Below are 21,651 nucleotides of genomic sequence, written 5' to 3'. Positions count from 1 at the left end.
AAACTTGTCTAGCGTGGAGTAAGTGTGCAGGCGTTGCCTTTTACTCCAATTTGTAAAAAATGATCATTTAGGCTATGTTGACTGGGTTTCATAAATCTTTTTTCTTTATTAAACACTTGCTTCTACTATATAGGCTGTTAATCTTGTTTGTCCAAGACAAACATCAGTCCACACTTCACAATTCTCTACAACCAACCAAATAATAACAACGTTATTTGTAGCACTTACAAATTAAATAGAAACATGTATTTAAGTAAAAGCTATGCAATTAAAAATATGAAAAGGCCATTTTGCATGGGTCTTGGCAAGCGACTACAAGTAGGCCAGCAGCAGCAGCCAGAGGCCCTGACAGTAAAAACCCGGTCACCTTTCATCTTTAGCCCAGACTTCAGAGCAGCCAATAACATCCCTACTGTAACTGAAGATCAGAGCCTCCGCAATGGCTCGTGGAAGGTTAAAAGTGGAGGAGTATAATCTGTAAGCAAGGTGCTGATGAGCCTCTACTTTATTCATTAATTCCAAAATTGACACCAAAGTGAGAATGCCACATTGGGGGTTATGTGGTCTTGCAATGAGGATTTTACCAGACCTGACTCATGCCTTATTAGCATTATGGTAATCAAGATGGGAGAGTATCAGAAGCCTGAGTGATTATTTCACTTACTGGCAGGAACCATTTAATGTTTTAATTTATATTTAAAACAGACTCAATTACTGGAATACTGACTGAGGTTTAAACTTGGATCAAAAAGCACAGTTACCATAAAATGTTTAAATTAATGGCTTGAAGTTACAGTAGCTGTTAAAGGAACCATCTGATTCACTTTTGTCCAGGCAATTAAAACAACTTTTCTATTGTCACAGATAATAGAGAAGTTCAGTCCCTTACATCTGCCAAAAAAGTGATGTCAATATAATAAAGTAAAAGTTTTTACTGGAAGAACTGTTTGAGTATTGTCGGTGTGGTGGTGTCTGGCAGACAAGGACGACTGTGACTTGCTCCCACAGTCTGACCTAGAACTGAGTCATTAAATACACCACAGTCACTTTTTCTGCTGTTTGACAAGAAGGATGAGAGTCCAGCCACAGAGAAAGCAGCCCCTTAGTTAAAGCACAGTGAAAAAAACTTTGGGATCATTAGTGGCCTAATGTCATAATAGCATGGCAACTCCCTGTTTTTGAACTCATCATGATATCATTTAAAACAAATTGTTTCAGTATTGTGGTTCTTACAGAAAACTGAAAAAAAAATCTTACAAAATGTTATTGCATTCTATGAGCACAGATTTTTTTTTTAAACCTGGATATGTTGGAGATTAAAGGCAGCTTAGAAACAGGCCTGAAGGTGTTGAAAATGGGTGAGTCAGTGAGTCAAGGTTATGTTTCTTTAAACAAAGTTGGATATTTGCCATCTTAAAATGCTAAACAAGGGATTATCTGTTGAGGATCGATAGTGGACTGGTCGTCTGATTTGTGGTTCATTTTTTATAAATCTTCTTTGGGTGACAATGTAAATGCAAGGTTTGTGTAAATCCCAAAAACCATGACAATGTAACATCATAAGAAATCATTTTTATCTCAAGCACAAGTAAGGGGCTGTCTTACAGAAATAGCATACTGATAGAAAAAATAATTTGTTAAGCAACATTAAATAAAACAGATCACAGATTACTATCGATATATTTTGACTCTGGTAGAGCAACTCATTACAGTTTGCATGATTGAGCCGTTTTGGACAAATGAGAAACATTTGCTCCTTTTATCACTTACTAACTAATGGGTAAAATTAGCCGTCCCTGGGAAAACCCTAAAACAGCTAGAAATGTTATCAGCAACAGTAATAAAATTCTTAAAGTACTTGTAAATTGACATCAGCACAGCATTGACAAATATGACTGTATCTCAAATGAGCCAATAAATTGTTGTTTTCTTTGTGATTACAAACTAAATACCATTTACTGAACAAAGATCATGAAACTGAAACATAAAACACACTTTAATGCCTGAACTATCCTAAAATGTAGCATTTTAAACTAACAGCAAAGTGAATGTTTTCTTTTGTTCCCACAGAAAGACATTTGGCAGTCATGTGACGAGGATGCAAGCCAATAGAGAGGAGTATTCAAAAAAAAGGCATTTCACAGTTTAAGAGCTAATGTGAAACTGATGTGTTTATCATTGTGGATCAAGGTAGGTATTACACATTTTGATGTGAGACTGGGCTGGAAGATCTCCTCACAGCACTTTTTTGTATGCTTTGTCCAAATGTTTGTGTTTTACAGATCACAAAGTAACTGATGTTGAAATCAAGAGAAAAGCCAACTTGATTGTTTAAATTAATCTCTTTTTTTTAATACACTAAATTTTGTCTTGGCTTGGTTCAGAGGTAGCCACAGAGCTTTGGGTACCATTAAAAGGACATGGAGCAGTGTGTGAACATGTGCTCAGACTTGTCATCAGTGTAATATGAGCCCAGAGTGGCGAAAAAAAAGGGGATGGCTGAAGATCCAATAGAGAGACGAGCCTCCAGTCAGCCATAGTATGGCTGCAGCCCATTCCCTGGTAAATGGTTCCACTCCTTAGATAATGGAAATCCTTGCCAAGTAAGATGTCAGTGTGTTGAAGAGAAGAGAAGCAGAGAGGGTCACTATCGAGAAACAAGGCCGTGAGTGTAGAAAAGAGTGAAATGGAGTGAGTGCGAGATAGTTAGAGAATAAACCTGTAAGAGAAAGTGAGGAATAGGTGGATGGGTAGATAGCCAGAAAGACAGAAACGCAGAGGGCGGGAGAAAAAAAAAGGACAGAGAGTCTGTGAATTGATTTCCTCTGAGCCCCGGCCTGGCTGATTGTGCCTCTCCCTGGATGCAGGAGTGTTAAGGCGATTAAGATTACAAATTGTCAATTTAATTCCAGCGCCAGGCGTAATTGTTGGGATACCGCTCTCCTCTCACTGGCCATAAATCTGCCGCACTCTCCTTAAAGAGCAATAATTGGGGAGGCGAGTACAGCGAGGAGCCACTCTGCCCGTCCAGCCAATGACTGAGGTTAATCACAAAGCATTAAACACCTAGTCAGCATAGCCCGAGTAGCTGCTGCTAAACAGTTCTGCCTGACCGCTGAAAGATATCAGATGTGGACTCTGCACAAGGCACTGAGAAAGGAGGTAGCAAGAAATCCAAGGTGGTGAAAACATGAGCGACACAGAAAGCACATCTTAAAGAAATCGCCAGCCGCCCCCTCACTTTTCCACCTCTAATCATCTTCGGGGTGGACTCGTTTGTCGCGCAATTGCAGGCAAAAAAAATTCTTGATTTCAGCCTCCGCCGCACCCCTGGACCGCTCCGCCTCTGCAATTACAGATAACCATTCACCTTCCAATAATAGGCAGGGAGAGGGATCCTTAAAGTCCCCCTTTAGTAATAGCTTAGCTAAAGGCAGTGACAGTCCCCACTTAGATAATGAGGCCGGAATGACAGCATAAAAGCACTTAAACACTGACTAATCTGAAATTAAAATCCCTGCGAGCCACACTTGAGACAAGTTGTGGGAGAAGGTCTGCAACCCATCTCATGCACGAGGGCCTCAAATGTAGGTCACGTCTTATTCCGGCAGCTTTTCAGCTCTCTCCTGGCGGTGTGTTTCTTTAAGCCTTGAATCATTTTGATGCCTTTGGAGGAAAGTATTAATGAGTTATGGTGACAGTCGCACGGGCCGTTAAGCACCTGAATACGGACGCCCTTTGTTCAATGAGGTTTGCGGCCCTCCTGCCTACACACACACACACACACACACACACACACACACACACACACACTGTAGTCGTAGCCTCTTTTTTTCTACTCCTTCTCTTTTTCTGTGATACACACACACTCACAAATCCAGCATAAAAACAGGATGTCATGAAGTTCCCCGTCTCAGCATCGCTAGGGGCTGTTTAGCCCAATAGCGCTCTGTAATCATCTCCCACGCAGCAGGTAATGTCAGCGAGCATCTGAGAGTAAGCTTATTCCACCAGAACTGTTTACAGAGGGAATTACAGAGGAGGACAGCGGGAAGATAATCTTTCCCCAAAGCTCTGCCTCGGAGCGCTTGAGAAAAACAGTAAAGGGACTTTTGATATTGTAACAAAAAAACTGTTTTTTTTTTCTATTTGATTATTTACTCTGGGTCTTTGCTTGAGAGGGTGCGGGTAACGGTCGCAGCGGCCACCTGCATCCAGAGGACGATGATGTCAAGGATGCGAGGAGCTCTGATCTCATCTCGCAATCTCTCTGACTCACAGAGAGGGACTTCAAACCCTGCCTTCAAGTCGCAGATTAGCGCGCGTTAGCCAGGGCCGTTTGAACTGCGCTTTCGACTTTGATTCGGAGCTTCGGTGGAATGAAAGAGACTGATGGCTGAAATTAAAGTGCGGCAGTTTGTGTGTGTGTCCTCTCAATGTCAGTCAAAGTAGCCTTTAGTGCTGGGATTTTATTTAGGTCTCAAAGTGACGAACTCTATGTGACTGCAAAATAACCTCGGCCATACGGGCAGCGAATCACTTATTCAACCGAGGGGAGAACTCGCCGATCCCTAACCACATCGGCTCACACCAAATGCAGAACAATAAGAGCTGAATGGCATTATAATGGTGGCGATGCACAAAGAGCTCAGCCTTCAGAAAGCAGCACTTATACAGTATTTAGAGACGGAGATGATAGATGGATGGAGGATGAAACATGGCCCTCTCCGTCTCTCTGTTGCAATTACCAGGGCCAAGCTGAATCTCATCTGTCTGCCACGGAAGCACGGAGGCTGACCTTGCCTCTGCCCCCAAGTTATGCTTTCAGAATATCAGCAGGAGGAGGGAGGAGGGGGGGTGGGAGAAAAAAAAATGATGAACCCGTTTTTACAAGGACGTTTCTAGATAGATGTATTTTTAACTCCCTGCAGGCTGAGGAGGGGGTGCCTGTGATATTAGGCCTGAGTGAAGACACGTGGGTCCCCGGGGGCTTGATTGCAGATGACAAGGTTACACGACTTAAAGTCAACCTCTGCTACCTCCACTTAATCACTGTCTCTTGTGTCCTCGTCCCCCCAGGCCGGTCCCCTCTGCATCCCCTTTCCATCCTGCCGAGAAGAAAGCTTCCGGTCGGATCGCGCCGTCCCTTCTTCTGGCTCTTAAAGCCTTTTTAACACCTGCCCTTACTTGCCTAATTCACTGTCTCACATCCATTCCACCTTATCCTCAGCACCTTCATACGTGCTTTCGCACCTTCGCCTCCTTCTCTGCCTGAGCGTAAGTGGCTGCAAGAGGTGAGAGCTCCCCCGCGATAACGTATAGAAAGTAGGAGGTAATTATCAGCTGGATGGACCGCTGAAGGAGTAGAGGCATGTGGAGGTGTGGATGGAAGAGGGACGGAGGGATTTATTTTTAAACCCAGTGATGACAAAAAGAAGCCGACAGCTAGACTAGACAGAGCGGTCCTGCTCTTCATCAAATACTTGTCTCCTCTCATGACCCTCTCCAACTACGCATTTATCTGAGGCAGGAAACTGTGTTGACAAATCCTCTCCCTTTTTTTTATTTTTTTTTTTACAGAATGTCATGTACTGTACAGTCTTTGTAGGTGATATTGTCCATGATATATCTGCACTGGACTTTGACGATCTGGTTTTGATGCTGCATGTTTTGTCTTCATGCTCAGTGCAAAGATATCAACTAATTGTAAGACATTAATAGGGGATTTAGTTAGGCCTGGTTCACACTGCATTGATATGCTTGAAAAATGTGGCTTTTTCTTTGTGTTTTGGCCTGTTGTCCACATGCAAACTGAGTTTTAGGTCAGTGAAAATGCACCAGAGTGTGTGCCATTATCTCCTTTGTGAGGCTTCATAAATGAGGCAACATTGTGTGCAATGGCAGATGTAGCCAAAATAGAGCTGGCTCGAACCTTGCTAACCAGTTATTTTGCATGTTTAGGCTAGAGATGGACATGAGTACCCGATTGATGGTATGGATGCCAGTATTCATTCAATGTATGGAGTGCTTGCTGTCACCACCTCCACATGTGAAAGTGAAGCCAAAACCAAGTGGCAACCTCAGAATCTGAAAAATGAAGCCAATGCAAAGTGCCAAAAACTGCTTGAGGCTGCTCCAATCCCTGTAGACCCCCATGGTAAAGCACCCAACTTTATAATAAAATGTATTAAAAAAATAAGTCAAATCTTATTTTATTTTACAGCTGCAGTCGCTCTCTCTCTGTCTTTTCTCTCTCTCTCTGAGTTTAACGACAGATCTGAGTCGTTTCTGTGTCAGTTTGAGTTTGTTGGGACTGTTAAACGGCTTGGCGTGGGATGTTAACCACTGTTAGTGTGTTAATTTGTTCTTACCGGGCAGGAGTTGAAATGACAGCGGCTCGGGAGACAGTCCTGCGTCTAACATGTGTAACATTAACAGCTGCAGCATAACGACAGCTGATTTATGTTATGTTAACTCTTAATTGAGGACTAGTTCAGATAATGAATTCAAATTTGCATTTGTTTTCTGCTGTTGTTAAATGTATACTACTATTCTAGATTAGATTAGATTTAGATCTATTTTTTGCAAGTATGCTATAATAATTTAATGCAAGTACTTGAATATATAAATTATCTAAAATGCTCTTCCCTAATTTGAAGGGAGTCATGGAGTCATAAAGTCAGCGGCTGGCTGCTGGCAGCTAACAGCGCTAACAATAGCAACAGCACTGACAAAGCTAACAACATTACACTTCCGCAATGACGCCGTCCCATTAACAGCAGTAACTGCCATCTGAGCTCAGAGCAGAACGACGCCAATTAGTTAGCCAATGGGATACACACACAGGGACTCACATGGACTAACACGCACAAACAGCCATACCGACAAAACTATATCTTAATACAATGCAAACATCCCATATTTGCAATGATCTCTCAATGATTCAATGTGGTCATAAAATGATCCCTTCGTGGTGCGACTATACTGTAAGTATTTGGGATCTGGGGAAATCCACAGTTCTTGTTCTGTGCAAGTTTCTTTTTAAAGTCCAGGCTACACAGGAGCCATTCTGTCAGTTGTCCATCTCTCTGAACTGTCGGCCTTCTATTTTAATCAATACAGCTGTCTAGACAGTCACGAATAGCTCACATGTATTTTCTATCATTTAATGGTCATTCAATGGACGGAGCTCTGTTGGTCGAGGCATGTTGCTTCAGGTTCCAGTGAGAAAATGAAATCCAGTTAGAGAAACAGAGAAATCAGACTGAAAGCTCATCAGATGCTAAAACACTGAACAGTGGGTTATAATACTAGGACATGATTTCACAACTCAGGAATTTGCAACAAAGTTTTTTTTCTGTAGGGTATTGCTTTACTAAGGTTCATGTTTCATGGCCATAGACAGAGGAGGAATGTTTACAGCAACCCTCAACTCTTTCAATGTCACCTCACTGTTCTGCGAAAACTACTACATACCTCTAAGACTTACAGTCCTGGTTTCAGATAATCCATTGTAATGCAGAGTGAAATGAAGTAAATATGGTAAATCTTTGGTAATCTATGGTAGATCTTTTTCAGAGCAGACGTGGACTTTTCACACAAAGGTATACTAAAGTTATTAATTATTGCATTGCATTTCAATAATTATTGGATCATGGTCTAATAGCTCCACCTGTGCTTTTCCTTTCCTTGCCATGGCAATTCCAAATGCCTGCTGTGAATGTTATATATATATATATATATATATATATATATATATATATATATATATATATATATATATATATATATATATTTAACGAAGGTGTTGTTAGCAATGTAAAGTACAAAACAGACATATTTCTGACAGGAAAAAAAAAAGAGTAACAATGCACATCAAGCAAACACATCAGTCAGAGCCTATCTTGCTCTCTGGTTCACCCTAAATACAGCAGACGAGCCTTTTGTCTTTTGTGTGAAAAAACTCTGTCAGATACAAGAAAAAGACGGCATGAGAGAAAAAGAACCACCGCTCTAAAGTCTGCCTATCCTCAAAAGTCTCAAATAGCAAGGTCGTTATTCATGGATAAAAAACAACCATTAACATTTTATTTTCATCAAAAATATTACATCTTTACTTCTGATTTATGCTCGCTGGTTAACTCTCTGCACATCTAATCAATGTTTATATAAATGAAGTTACAGAGGTTAGAGTGACTTGGCTATTACCTTCCATGCACACAAGAAATCTTTTCAGACCAACAGACTTTTTTCCCCTCGTCTTTAAATGTAAACGGTGCTGTTGTTGGATTTTCCACTCTCATACAGTCTTGTAAAGTCGTAAAGATGAACAAGGTAAAAGTGGTGGGTGTAAAAATGAACATGCCGGACTTCTGTTTGCACGATTGTGATTAAAACCTCAGTTTAATGTAATTAGGTAAATGTGTTTTCATGCGCTAAGTTTTAATCTCACACTTCTGGAGCACATTGATATTTGTCACACAAGTGTGATATTAGCAGCAAATAATTGTCATAATTTGAGTACAGCCAATAATTAAACCATTATGTGTAGGTAAACACAGTCTGCCATTAACATAGCCTGTCACTGTGTTTTATCTCTCGCTCGCACATTTCCTCACTTGGTACTCGCTTTCTCTCTGCTTTAATCAGACGCTATCTGTCTGTCTGTCTGTCTGTCTGTCTGTTTCTCTTCTACACTCATCTTCTCTTTTTCTTCGCTCCTTTTTTTTCAATAGAAGGATCCATTTTCCATTAAGGAGTCTCCAGAGCTGCTGATGGTCCTTGAAAACCCAACTATTAGTCCTTAAAGTGGGCACTACTATTTCTCTTTTACCTGAATCGCTCCCTTTTTTCCCCAGTCTCTTCCCATTAAAGGCAACTAACTCAGGCAAAACCTGCTGTAAGTTTCCAAGGACAGTTCTGAGTGATGGAAAAACCTCTTATTATTAAAACACGCTACATGCACTACAGTCAGAGATGTATCCTTCAGACATGAAATGCTATAAATTCTTCAGATTTTGCTTATAGAAAATCTTAGTGTCCTACAGTGACAAGGAATGTCAAGGGAACACATCTATAGTATGTATGTATGTATGTATATTTTTTGGAGTATCTGTACTTAATTTGAGTTTTTATATTTCTGTCAACTTTTACTTTTATTCTCTTATATATCCTAAATAAAATGTGTACTTTTGCTCTAATATATTCTCCCAAAGCATCTTAGTTACTTACTATAAAATAGAGAGGGAAATGAACAAGGGAGGAGGGAGAGAATGGGAGAGAAGGAAGAACTGTATTTCGTTCTTTAAATCCTTTGAGTTTACTTGTTGTAAGTAATGTACGCTCTGCTTTTACGTTGGAGCATGTTACAAAAACACAAACTTTATAATCCTTTGAACAAGTACATTTCATGTCATAACACTCATTTTGATACCTAAGTACAGTAAATATCAGACACATTGACACTTTTACTCGAGTAATATTCTAATAGGTGACTTTAACTTCTAGGGAGGTCATTTTTTGAGGTCACTGTCGTAAGACATTTGTATGTTTACTCAAGTATGGCTTTCAGGAACTTCAACCACCACCAGCAATGTCTGACCCAAGAGAAATCCTCCGAAGCCGAATGTACCTTAAACTGCAGTAGTTCAAATAGCCACTTCAGGCTGGTTCCAAAACAGTGAATCACCATAGACCCCCATGTTAAAATGTCCATCTTTTAACAGAAATAAACATGTTTACAGCCTGGTACAAAAACAGGTTTTGTCTATAGCTAAATGTAACATTCATGAAAACTGTATAGGGGGTAAATTTTTACATAATTTTCCGGTTTACATTTTGTTAAGAGCAAAAGTTACTAAGTTACTAAGTTATCTAAGAGCAGAGCTGCTTGAGTAACAGGCCACCCACAAGGCATTGCTACAGACTATTATACAGATCCACCATCTTTCATCCACAGCCTCAATCTCTTGTCCAAATATGGTCACTTCTGGCTCAAAAAAAAAAAAAAAGATGGAGACAGCAAATTTGAGGCTTCAAAATGGCATCACCATAGCTATGCCCATAATTTATACACTCTATGGCCTGACTGGCTCCTGCGCATTATAATGCAATCAAATATCACAGCTCTACAATAAATATTACCTTATGAGATTTGTCGGTTCAACTCCATAGTAATTCTTGCGGCTATAGTCTGTGGTTATGTTGCACAGGATTGCATTATTTTGTAAAATTGAATTCATGTTATTGTGTCCACCTTCAATAGACTGTCTGCTGTATCTTCTTCAATTTAAACAGAACGGTGGGACATAGGCTAGGTTTAATTAAAAAGAGACTGCTTATGCATTTGGAAACACAGATAGCCAGATGGACCCTAAAGTTTTGTTCTCTTAAAACTCTATACAACTTTCAATAATTTAAATTAAATGAAAAGTGTTGTTCAAACTGTGTTCTCAACTCCTACTTATTACGATGCTCCACTCGAGCACTCCAAAAACACAGGTTTTCAAGCAGATATCCTAAAGTGCTCTGTTTGGTCTATTATTTTGTCCACAGAGGTCTGCCTTTGTGTTTACTTTAGTCTATAATAATGTTATTCAGGAGATATTTCTCCAAAATATATTTAAGTAATTTTGACTGAACCAATATTGCCTACTAATTATATAAATTGTAGGGAAGGCACAAAATTGTAATCATAACTGCTGGCTCAACATCCTTATTACTACCATTACAGTAGAAACTGACAATTTTTCAACCCATCATTCTAAGGCAATTACATTATGCAATCAATATTTAATTAATAAAGATAAGTAACAGCAAAAAATGTTCTATTTCCACTGTAATGCCCCCCAAAAAAGTAAACAATAAACTTACTTGCTTTTTCAGTTCATCAATAACTTCGTTTAGCAGATTCTCCTCCATGCCCAACTCAGTTGTGGTCACGATAAAGTCCACGTCGTGGCCAAACTCCTTTCCCCTGGAGATAAAGTTATAGCGCTGTTATCCACTCACTGTGTCCAGGAAATAATGAAAAGAATTATCTTTCAGTCACAACCCTTAACTGATGAAGAGGGAAGGTGGCAGACGGAGCTATTAAAAGCACGGGCCATACTAATGGCATTGACTTCTTTTCATTTTTTGAACAAGTAATTTGTCCTAAGTTGTTAAGTGTAAAAAGCCTTTTTGTTGCCTCAGCTGTCAGAGCTTTAACTTTTATTAGAATCATCATTTTCTGCTTGGATCAGTGTCATAAAGCACACCCATATGGAGCCTGACTGCGCTTACCGAATGCACTCTCTCCGTCAGCACAATGGCCCTGTAGTGTTAGTGATTATCAAATGATTATCAGGCAGGAACATATACAATGAAAAGCTCAGCAGAGAACCATATGTGCGTGAGATATGTACACAGAAGGCATATCAAAGCTTGTGTCTGGAGTCAGCTCACTGAATCAGTTACAGCACTCAGTTTTCACCCCTGTTACCTCAGGACTATGATGTCTCCATTTCTAAAGATGCACCTTGACATGATTGATGTCTAACAAATTATTTCAGTAGCCTTCTCACTCACAGGTTGACGGTATCAGGGTTGAGATTTGTTGATCTACTCTCCCTTGAATTCATGTTGCGTCCTCACTGAAAACATCTTCGAGGACAACACTGTCAGAGTATGTATTGAGGCAAAGTAAAATGTAAACCCATGACATTTGGTTATCAAAATCTTATTCTGAATATCAAACACGTATGTTGAGCCCTGTGTGAATATGGCACCAGGATTATTGGGAGGCTGAGAGTTTCTAAGATCCAGAGGTGTGCCTCCTTGTTGCACCCTCATTCTGTGATGTAAAGATACAGCCCACCTGTACTTATATGTGTTGCACAGTCCACCTATACCTCCTCTGCTGGAGAAATAAATGTTCCACAAAAAACACGTGGTTTGTAGACATCTCTTGAACTCCCATTAGCAACTAAATCGCTGACAAAGAAGAAACAATGGCAACTGCTGATATTGTTTCAATGTGGTCCTGAAGACACCAGAAGTAGTTTAAATTACCACAGAAGCCATTTTGAGTATTTTACCATGTGTTTATACTGCATGTCTGTCTGTCTATGGACATACTTTATTCAGTTATGCTTTGCACCGCCCTCTCAGAGAGTGGAGGTTACTCTCGGCACAAACAGAGCAGCAGAACATCAGGCACAGTGAAAGTGAAACTTATACGTTAATTGCGCTGGATCTAAAAGTTTGCATTCACTTCACAACAGCTGCTCCTCTAACCAATCAATCTGCAAGTCAACTCCATAAACTGCTGTTAAGGAAAAAAAAAATTCATGAAGTTACCCCTGCACTGCATTCGAGGATTCCCAAAAAAGTCCAAATTTAGAGAGGGGACACAGAATGATAAAAAGAGGGAGGCACACAAAATTAAAACACGGAAAGTTTGCCGAACCCAGATTCATGGAAATTCAGTGTTGGAGTTTCCTAAGAAAGTGTGGATCATTCAAATGATCATAGAAACAAGATTTCTTCTAGTTATGAGGACTCACTGTTTTGTTTTTTTTTTTTGTGGTTTGGTCTGCTCATTGGCATTCAAAAGGGACAACAAGAAAATGATGGCCTAAAAATACAGTGACAAATCAGCTGAATTGGAAACAGCTTAGTGTAACTATGAGAGTGAATATGTTTGTGGGATTGACTGTCACCTGTCTAAATGTTTGCTTTCACTCGGTGCAGTCTGGGCTACAGAATGACAAAAAAAGCAGTCAGATGGAATGATGAAAACAAAAGTGTGGGTTGCTGTGATTATAGTAACCAACTAAAACAAACTCATGTTGCAGCTATTTCCACAGTTGTGACAGTGAGAACATGGCAAAAACAAACACACAGCAAACACTGAGGCTGAAGTTGCCCCTCAAATGACAGAAGCTTCCCCCTGCCAGGTCGTGGCCTACGCCGGCGCTTCCTGCTAAAAGGCCAGGCATCATTTCAAACTGATCGTTACCCAACACCCACTGACACACACCCACTCACCAACCTTTTTAAACAATAGGCGAAACCATACGAACAAAGTGCCAACAAGGCGAAATGAAAACAACGAAAGGTGGTGGCGCTATGGCTGCAAAGAAGCCTCCGCTACTGCGAGCCTCCGTGTTTGATCTCTCCTTACCGCCTCTAACAAATGAGTGACGGCAGCAAGCGAGAGGAACATTAAAGGAGGCTGTGAATGGCTCGTGGGAAAGCTTGGAAAGGTCAGCGAAGCTAATTCAGGGAGCAAGGAAGTATTAGAAAACAGCCATTAGAGCTCCACAAGGCATGATAATGTTAATGGTAAGCGTTAGTGGCAGAGAGCATGTACCCCTGTGGCATTAACAGAATGAGTGCCTGGCTTCACTCAGGTTCACTCAGCAGATGCTGCTTTAGTCACAGTCGTTTAATTTGCACTCTGACTCTGTGTAATTTATTCTCTTTCTACAATAATAGAAGATGTGGGAGTGCTCACTTTTTACGCTCGTGTTTACACTCAGTGGTATTTATGTAGGCTTTTATGTGAGAAGTTGACACTTCTTTAATGAGTTGACTGGTAGGACACAGCTATTTGAGGCTGCATCACAGATTTTCCATCTGCTGAATGAGCAACTTTTCTCCTGAAACCCTTCCGACGCTCTTAATTGGCAGGGCTGAGATTCCACAACAGCTCGTACAGCGCGCTCAAGTTGTTAAGTGAATCTCACTGCTAGCCTCTGCTGCTGCGCTGGCAAAACTCACTCGAGTGCACTGCATAAATGTGTGCCATGAATAGCTAAAAGCAGGAGAGGGACAGAGTTATCATCAGCATAAATTCACCTCACCTCCAATCAGAGCTTACAGACAGCTTGATTTTATCGAAGCGTGGGAAACATCGGAATTGGTGTTTGTTTGAGGAGAGACACTGTGGCGTTACACTTCGTCCTGATTGCACTGGAGTATTAGTATGTGTCGGAGTCTGTGCACTTCCTGTAGTCAGCAGAAAAGCAGACGACAGCACGTCATTCTCTCCAGGTTTTTTCTTCTTCTCTGCCTCTAATGGGTGCACCTTCAGAACACTGTTTTTATTCAGCATTAGACATCCACTCCTGCTCAGCGGGAGATATAGCTGGGAAGGCTGTCGGCTGAAAATATTAACTTTGATGGGCTGTTAACACACTGTGCACACTAACACCGCCAGTGTTTCTTTAAATTAGGCGCAACAAAAGAGCAGAGCAGTTGAATTTTGCCTACTATTTTATTGCGTGAGGGGAAATGCTAAATTATTAATCCTTTCAGCACAAAGCCTATAAAATATACATAGTTATTTACAAATTTGTGTGGACGACATGGCGACATGTATAAATAATACAGATGTGTGAAGTGTTGCTGCTGCTGGAAATTTCATAGAATGCATTTATGTGCAGGAAGAAGAGTCAAAAGTGGCTGGTCAGGGAAAAGAAACAGGTTTGTGTGCACTCATGCGTCACTTCACCTTGTATCTTTCTTGCCATCTTGCTAACACAGAAAAACAAGGTGATAATCAGGAAGATATAACAAGAAAAAGCACTAAGTGCCAAGCTATACGTCATGATCAGACAGCTTGTTTTGCTCTTTTCAAGCTGATAATAGAGTTGGTTTTAAAAGTCATGACACCCTGAACGAAACTGATAAGGATTACTGATCTCGGGGATTGTTGGAAGGAAACAATGCAGCGAAACTATTTGAGGATTTGTGAGCAGACACCCCTCATCAGTGTCACTTTGAGTCGTATTCCAGACAATCTGATGTTAAATAAGATCCACAGCGGGGACATGCCGGCTTCACGCTGAAATAAATACACACTCCGCTGACACTGTGTGAGCCTTTCACACGCAGTGGTGGTGGAAGCTGTATTTTCGAGCCTAATCTATTTTTAATCCCCCCCCAACAAAACCGCTTTAAGACTCGTCACCCGCCTTCCACAGCTGTCCTTTCAATAAGGCTAATGTCAGTGGCATCAACAAATCCTCGCCATGCTGTTTCCCTCTGAAGTGGGTGACAGCTTGAGTTTACTGGTGCGCGGCGTGTATTCCGTGAAACTTTCGGGAGCCGACTTGTTTCTTTGTGTGTATGTTATCCAGAGATGAAAGCCGGAGCCAAGTACATCTATTTAAAGAGGTATATAGTATATGTGCAACTCTATTTTTTGACAAGGGCTATCGGCTGGAAAGATTCATCTAAAAGGAGTATAAATCACGCTGGAAATTATAGGTAATTAAATCGAGCTTTGACAGGACTTTAGGAGGGAACATTTTCAAATATGTCACACTGGAGAGAATTAGTGGGTTATTAGCGTTGCTGTTGGCATCTTAGAGAGATCATGTGAACTATTTAGGTGTAATAGGCCTTATAATGCCTCCCGCTGTGTTCAAACCATGTCTCGGAGAATCTGCTTTTCAGCGAGATAAAGGTAAATGGCTTACTTACTGGCTGATAATGTACAAGTCATCGTTCTTCAATTATAGCTCCGCATGATTCCAATTAGGTCTCACGTATACTCCCCGAGCCTGCACCAAATATGAGATGAAGTAAATGTGTGCTTCGTCTCCCTGAGTTTGAAGTCATAAAAGCTCCCTCACAGGCCCCCTTTACACTTCACAGCAGACTCCTGGCCCATAAATCTTGCACTGTTCCTCCCCTTCATTCTTGATGTTAACTATCCATGATGCTCTAATCACTTTCCACATCTCTTTTACCAAATTATCCCCTTGAGGAGCAGTTATTTACATAATCAGATATCATTCCAGCTGTCATTTATCCTTTTGAAGATAAGAGATATTGGATTTATTTTTTCTTGTGCTTTTTGATACTATCTTTACTTGGGAAAGTTGTAACTGCCGGGACTAATTAAATATACACCACAGTCCAGGCATTACAGCGAGACTGTGTCCTTACTCGCACGGGACTAGTATTACCAGGGGACCTCAGGGGATTTAGAAATGTCCACCCCACGACTATGCTTTGTACGGCACATTTGCACAGAATGAACAGTGTATCGTTTACTCAAATTTGTTGTCATCATCCCCCAGAAATGATGCCAAGATTGATAACTGTCTCTTGCCACCATGGTCATTGTTTAGTAAAAGTTACTTTATCTCACTAAAAATCCCTCTATGATCATTTTGTACCAAACACTGATAAACTGTAATAATTTAGAATACAACACCTAGAAAAAAAAGTTAAACATCCATATAGTTTTTTGGAGGAAAAAGAAAACTCTCTGGCAACATGTAATGTTTGTAGCCCGGGCACTATTAAAGACCATCAGCTAAGCTGTGGCAGCTCTGTCACCCCTGTTGAGAGGCAAGCGGCTGTCCTTACTGCCAGACTGCTTTTGAATTATTTACCGCACACACCACTGGTTATGGCTGGATTTTTACAACACCACAGAGCAGAGTGCTCCACGCTTACTCAGGCACAAAGCACCGCACATTAAAAAAAAAAAAAACAGAAAAATAAATAAAAAAGGACTAACACAAAGAGGTGGTGACGGAGGGAGGCTCTGGCTGTGAGCAAATAGTTGCACTCAGTAGGTAGCTTTACAAGAGCACTCACCGTGCACTCCAAGATTAACAATTGCAATTCCAAAAACAACAGCAACAAATTTTAACGTCTTTATGTAAATGCTATATGCTGAGTTTGTATGATTCTGCTTGAGAACAAAGAGATCGTGATCATGTACATATTTAATCTACTAAGAGACTGTTTACTATTTATGAGAGGGGAGGGTCTGGTGCAAATGGGGGAGGCGCTTCAAATAATTTTTTAAACACTGGGGAGAGAGTTACACTTTTTTATCCAGCTTAGGGCAGGTACATTAAACCTGAAATGACTATATTTTATATATATTTCAATCATGCTCAAAACCCGTAAACCCCACCACCCGCAAGTGGGTTTGAAAGGGATGTTTTCTTTGAACGTATTCACATAGAACAGGTCATACGATATGCTACAAAAATGCACGCACAACAGTTCTTATGTTACACAAATTAGAGCCCCACAAATTGTGTAATGTCCTTACAACACATTCTCATCCCAAGTGGTTAAATGTTATCCTAGATGTCGTGGCACGTAGTTATGTTTACAAAACACAAGCACATGGCAACCACCGCTGGAACGTCAACAAACACACATGCTGGCGCAATTAGGGGAAGGTGACACATGGTGAGGTGCAGAAAAAAAACTCAAGCAAACACGACTCCCGTATGAAAGTTCGTTTGTAGGAAAGTTTATGGGACCCATCCGCCGCCTGCCCTCTAGGCTCCTTCGCACTCCTTATATGACATCATTACTGTCCTGCTGTGTTTCATGCTGACGCGGTAGGTTTCACCAAGCCGCCCACTGGCAGATTATAACACCGAGACTGGCGTTGTCCAGTCGCATTCTCACGCTGTCCAGCAACATTTCATGCACACGCAAAGGTTGTCTTTTGTTATCAGGAAGTTATGTTTTAAGCACTGTCAAAGCAGCCTTTACAAGTTCAGAATGAAAACGGGCTGGTCCGTATCATACAGTTTCATAATATACATACAGTTACAAAAACAGCTAGGTGAAGGCAAAAAAAGTTGCTTTGGCTAGGTTTAGAAAAAGAATTATGGCGAGGAAGTACCTTAAAATTACTCAAAGTTACTCGGTTCCAAACATGCGTCTCCAGAGGCAGTCCGAATTTTGTGACCCATCCACCAACCCAACCTGCCTCCTTACAAGAGCGCTCGGGAACTGCCTCCTTGTTTACTTCCGTTAGAGCACTGGTCACATAATTGCAGCTTTTCAAATTACATGGGATATGTACCAGTTGGGGTGCGTTACTTTTCCGAGAGCAGTTTGTGAGACCTGCCTGTTTCTTTAAAATTCTCTTAAATTACACCAAAAAAGACACCACAGCCAACCCCTATTCTGATAAACAAAGCGCAGACCCTAATTCATATCAACTGCAGGATGCCTCTAAAATTTTTCAGGCAAACACTGACTTCTTGTGTGTGCCAGCAGTCCTCTTGAGAGTTTTCTAATATCTTTGCATTCCCTTGTGCATAACCAAAATGAGTTTAACAACAGTGGAAAACGATAATAATTCCAGATAAGTGTTGTTCTATTTCAACTCCTGCATCAACACTGAGAGGAGGAGACAAGTCATGTACCTGCGAAAGCCACCTGTCAGTGCTAGTATGGCGGCCGGTGTGATCGCATGGAGAGCTTCGTCAATAATGTTCCTCAGGGATTGGGCCTCTGCTTTACTGACAGCCCTGGAGATGTCTCCATAATGCAGAAAACCTGTAGGGAAAAGCCCACGTGGTTATTAGTCTGGGAGCCAGCCATCAATCATCACCATTTGCTCTGGAGAAGTGGCGAGTCAGAGTGAATTAAAAGCAAGGTAAAATGTGATATGTTCTGCCGGCTGATGGAAGGCGACTAGCGGTACTCGCCTGCCGCAGACACAAGAGGATTACAGCCAGTGTAGATACTGAGCTAAATTGTGATTGATGGATTGATGGGTATCTTGTTGATTTCATGCATCTCACTTTGTATTTTTTCTTTTTTTTGTGTGACATAAAAGCCTTGATACTCTTTTTCTACCTTTAGAACAGCCAGAGCTACGCCATCAATTAATTACAAAATCCTCAATGACATTTCTGTCTGTGCTGCAATAAAATAAATGGGATAATTCATGGTTCTGCTCTTTCACTGAATACAGTGGAGAGATCACAGTTCAAACACATTTTCCATGTCAAAATCTGGCATTATTTCTCTGCACGGAGCGGAGACTGCAGTGTTCCGAATGATGGATTATGACCAGTTTGATGAAGATGTCTGTCAGCATAATACATCATCGGATGGAGTTTCAAACTGAATGGGAACCTGCGAGCGGCCTAATATAATGTTTTGAATTACCGCCTCATGCAGCACTACAGTGTATGCATGCAGCCCCATCCTGAGCAGCTGAGGAAGCAGACAAATGAAAAAGCTGCGTATCAGTGCTTCCCTTTGAGACATTTAACCATGTACATTAAATGCTCTGTGGGATTTCTGTCACTGACAACAATTGAGGCTGATGTTATCTACATGTCTGGATGCTGTTATATTGCCTTATTCCTGTTCACTCAGCTATTTCTTTCAGATGTGGGCACTGCATCGCCTCAAAGAATAATCACTGCAGATATGCTCTAAACTTAAACTTCTTGAACTGCTTCTTTCACTTTCCATTTTGTTTTTTTCAACCGAATACTTATTTGTTTATTTCTAGCTCTAAGCATGGCAATGTCAGCCTAAAGGGCAGTCAATCTCTCTGGTCCCGACTGAAATAACTCAACACCTATTTGATAGACGGAAATAAAAGTCAGAACAAACATTCATGGTTTCAGGAGAATTGAGCCCTCTGACCCCTGACCTTTACTCCAGCACCACAAAGTTTGCGTTCTTTGGTTCAGTGAGTGAAATGTCTTGCCAGCTATTGGATGGATGCAGCTCAGCGCAGAGGTTCGCAGTTTTGTGGACTTAGTTGGTGTCATCAGGTCAAAATTTTAGGTAGTCTAACACTTTGGTAATGAACAAATACACATTCTCATCAGCCTTAGCTGCACTTTGTGCAAATTTGCAAATGTGAGCAGCTGATAGGAAAGCAATTTGCAGGTATTTGTCCATAGTGAAATTTTGACCTGATGAAGTTAAGGGATCACCAGAAGAATTCATTATTAATTTATCCTGAGGGGAACATAAATGTACCAAAATTCCCAGCAATCAAGCCAACATTTCAACAACAAACATTTCACCAAAACCACATATTTTAATCTCTTGTTGTTGATAAAATTCACTCTGACCTACTGGTTGCACTATAGGAAAGGTCAAGGATTTTTAAAGTCTGTAGTTTTCACTCTCTGGCAACCATGAATGTCTGTAATTCATTTAAGCTATTTATGTCCGGACCAAACATGTTGGACCGGCCAAAAACCATCTATCTGACAGCTTGGTTTTCTCTTACATTCTGTTTACACCAAGTATGAGAATACGTCTTGAGTGACTAATTGTTTTGAACCTCCTTTCCGCACTCCATAAGCAATGAAACTAGTGCATCAATTCATTCACCATCATTATGAGACTGCTGCTGCAAAAGTGAGGGCTGAGGACAGCCATCCGCACACAAACAGTGACAGGGCTAACTGTTAGTATATAAATATTACTGAATGGTTATTCACAGACTTACAACAGAGTTAAGCCATTTAGGTGCAATTAGTTGGGTGGGGATGTTTAACAGCTGCTGCTGCTGTGTGAGCTTGTGTTTACCAGGGTTTACTGGGTGTTGTGCCCTTAAACAGGGGGAATTGTATGGGAGAGATGAAGAGAAACCCACACGCTGCTATCACCTTCACTAGTCTGTATTGAGTTACATTTTAAACAATGCAAAAAAACCCTAACAAAATATACATTTCTTCATATGGTGTCAACAAGTCAATTTCAGGAACATAATTATCATTACAAAAGTATCTTAACTTTCTCTTATTTATCTAAATGACTTGTTTCAACCATTTGAATTCTACCACTATAATATGGAGTCTTGCTAATGGAATATATTTTAACTTTTTAGCTCGCTCTACACATATTCATGCTTTTCCCGCAACATCTGCTATTTGGATACTATCTGTTCATATTATTAAATTGTGTTTTATATAAATAATGATTGTATAAGGATGTATGTAAATGTTTAACTACACATGTGCCTTTTTATCTAAATGTTGCTTGTCTTTAACCATTGTACATATAGTATCTTCATATTATATTTTTGTATTACTTTAGGATGCCTATAACAAGAAACTACTGATGAAAACTAGCTCCCCAACTAACTTGGGTGTATTTACATTTGTTTAAATGTGGATAAATTGTCCCTTCTTAAATAAATAAATTACAAAGTACATGGACATGACCGCTAATAATGATAACATAAACACTTAAATACCCATAAGAATATAACCGTGCCTTGCTTAAATCCTAAAAACAGCAGCAGAAACAGAGCTGACAGTGGGACCGCCGGGTCTCTGTCAGCTAGCTTAAACACCAGCAGCATTTCAACTTTCAAATAACATACACGTTAAAATGCGTACGTTTCTCTCACAATGAACCAGAATAAAGGATAAGGAATTATTACCAACATATTTGATAAAGTTAAAATGCTTTATGGACGGCAATTACCTTAAACAGGGGAAACAGAGACGCAGACAAACGCTGCTCTGCCTTCACTAATCTGAGGAAGAGGAGCGCCAGCCAGACGCGTCAGGGCGCGAGCCCTCTACTGGAGGCCCGAGGCACTACCAACAGATCAACGCACAATCAAACAGCATCGACAAATCTATCTGTGTTCCTCTCTTTGTTTCACTGGCTGCACAACCTCAACAGTCGCAAATCCTAACACACATTTACAGCCCTTAATGACATTTTATGTCCTGAAAATACTGGAATTGATTGAGATTAGAAAAAAGTAGCTTTTGGCTGAAAATTGATTATTTTTGCCTGTCACGCGAGTAGACAATAAGGCCTGTGAAGAGAGCGGCTATGGAGAGGGTCATTCAGTGCCTCATCTAACCTGTGTGAAAGCAGCAACAGAAAGTTTGCTTATCT

At 40.6% G+C, this 21,651-nt stretch overlaps 1 protein-coding gene across 1 annotated transcript in view; it reads right to left on the bottom strand.

Moving 5' to 3' along the window:
- The window catches only part of dntt (deoxynucleotidyltransferase, terminal), a 94,135-nt gene that overhangs the window by 39,899 nt on the left and 32,585 nt on the right, over positions 1 to 21,651 (bottom strand). Inside the window, exons 7-8 of the mRNA XM_042502674.2 lie at positions 18,183 to 18,315; positions 10,873 to 10,975 (exon numbers count right to left, since the gene is read on the bottom strand). Of these exons, the coding sequence (XP_042358608.2) occupies positions 10,873 to 10,975; positions 18,183 to 18,315 (236 nt within the window). The remainder of the gene's footprint in view (positions 1 to 10,872; positions 10,976 to 18,182; positions 18,316 to 21,651) is intronic.

Source organism: Plectropomus leopardus, chromosome 13, assembly GCF_026936395.1.
Source record: "Plectropomus leopardus strain MGB_pleo_1.0 chromosome 13, ASM2693639v1, whole genome shotgun sequence".
Classification (NCBI taxonomy): Eukaryota; Metazoa; Chordata; class Actinopteri; order Perciformes; family Serranidae; genus Plectropomus; species Plectropomus leopardus.
Note: the sequence above shows the minus strand (reverse complement) of the source record. Positions and strands in the feature narration are given on the sequence as shown.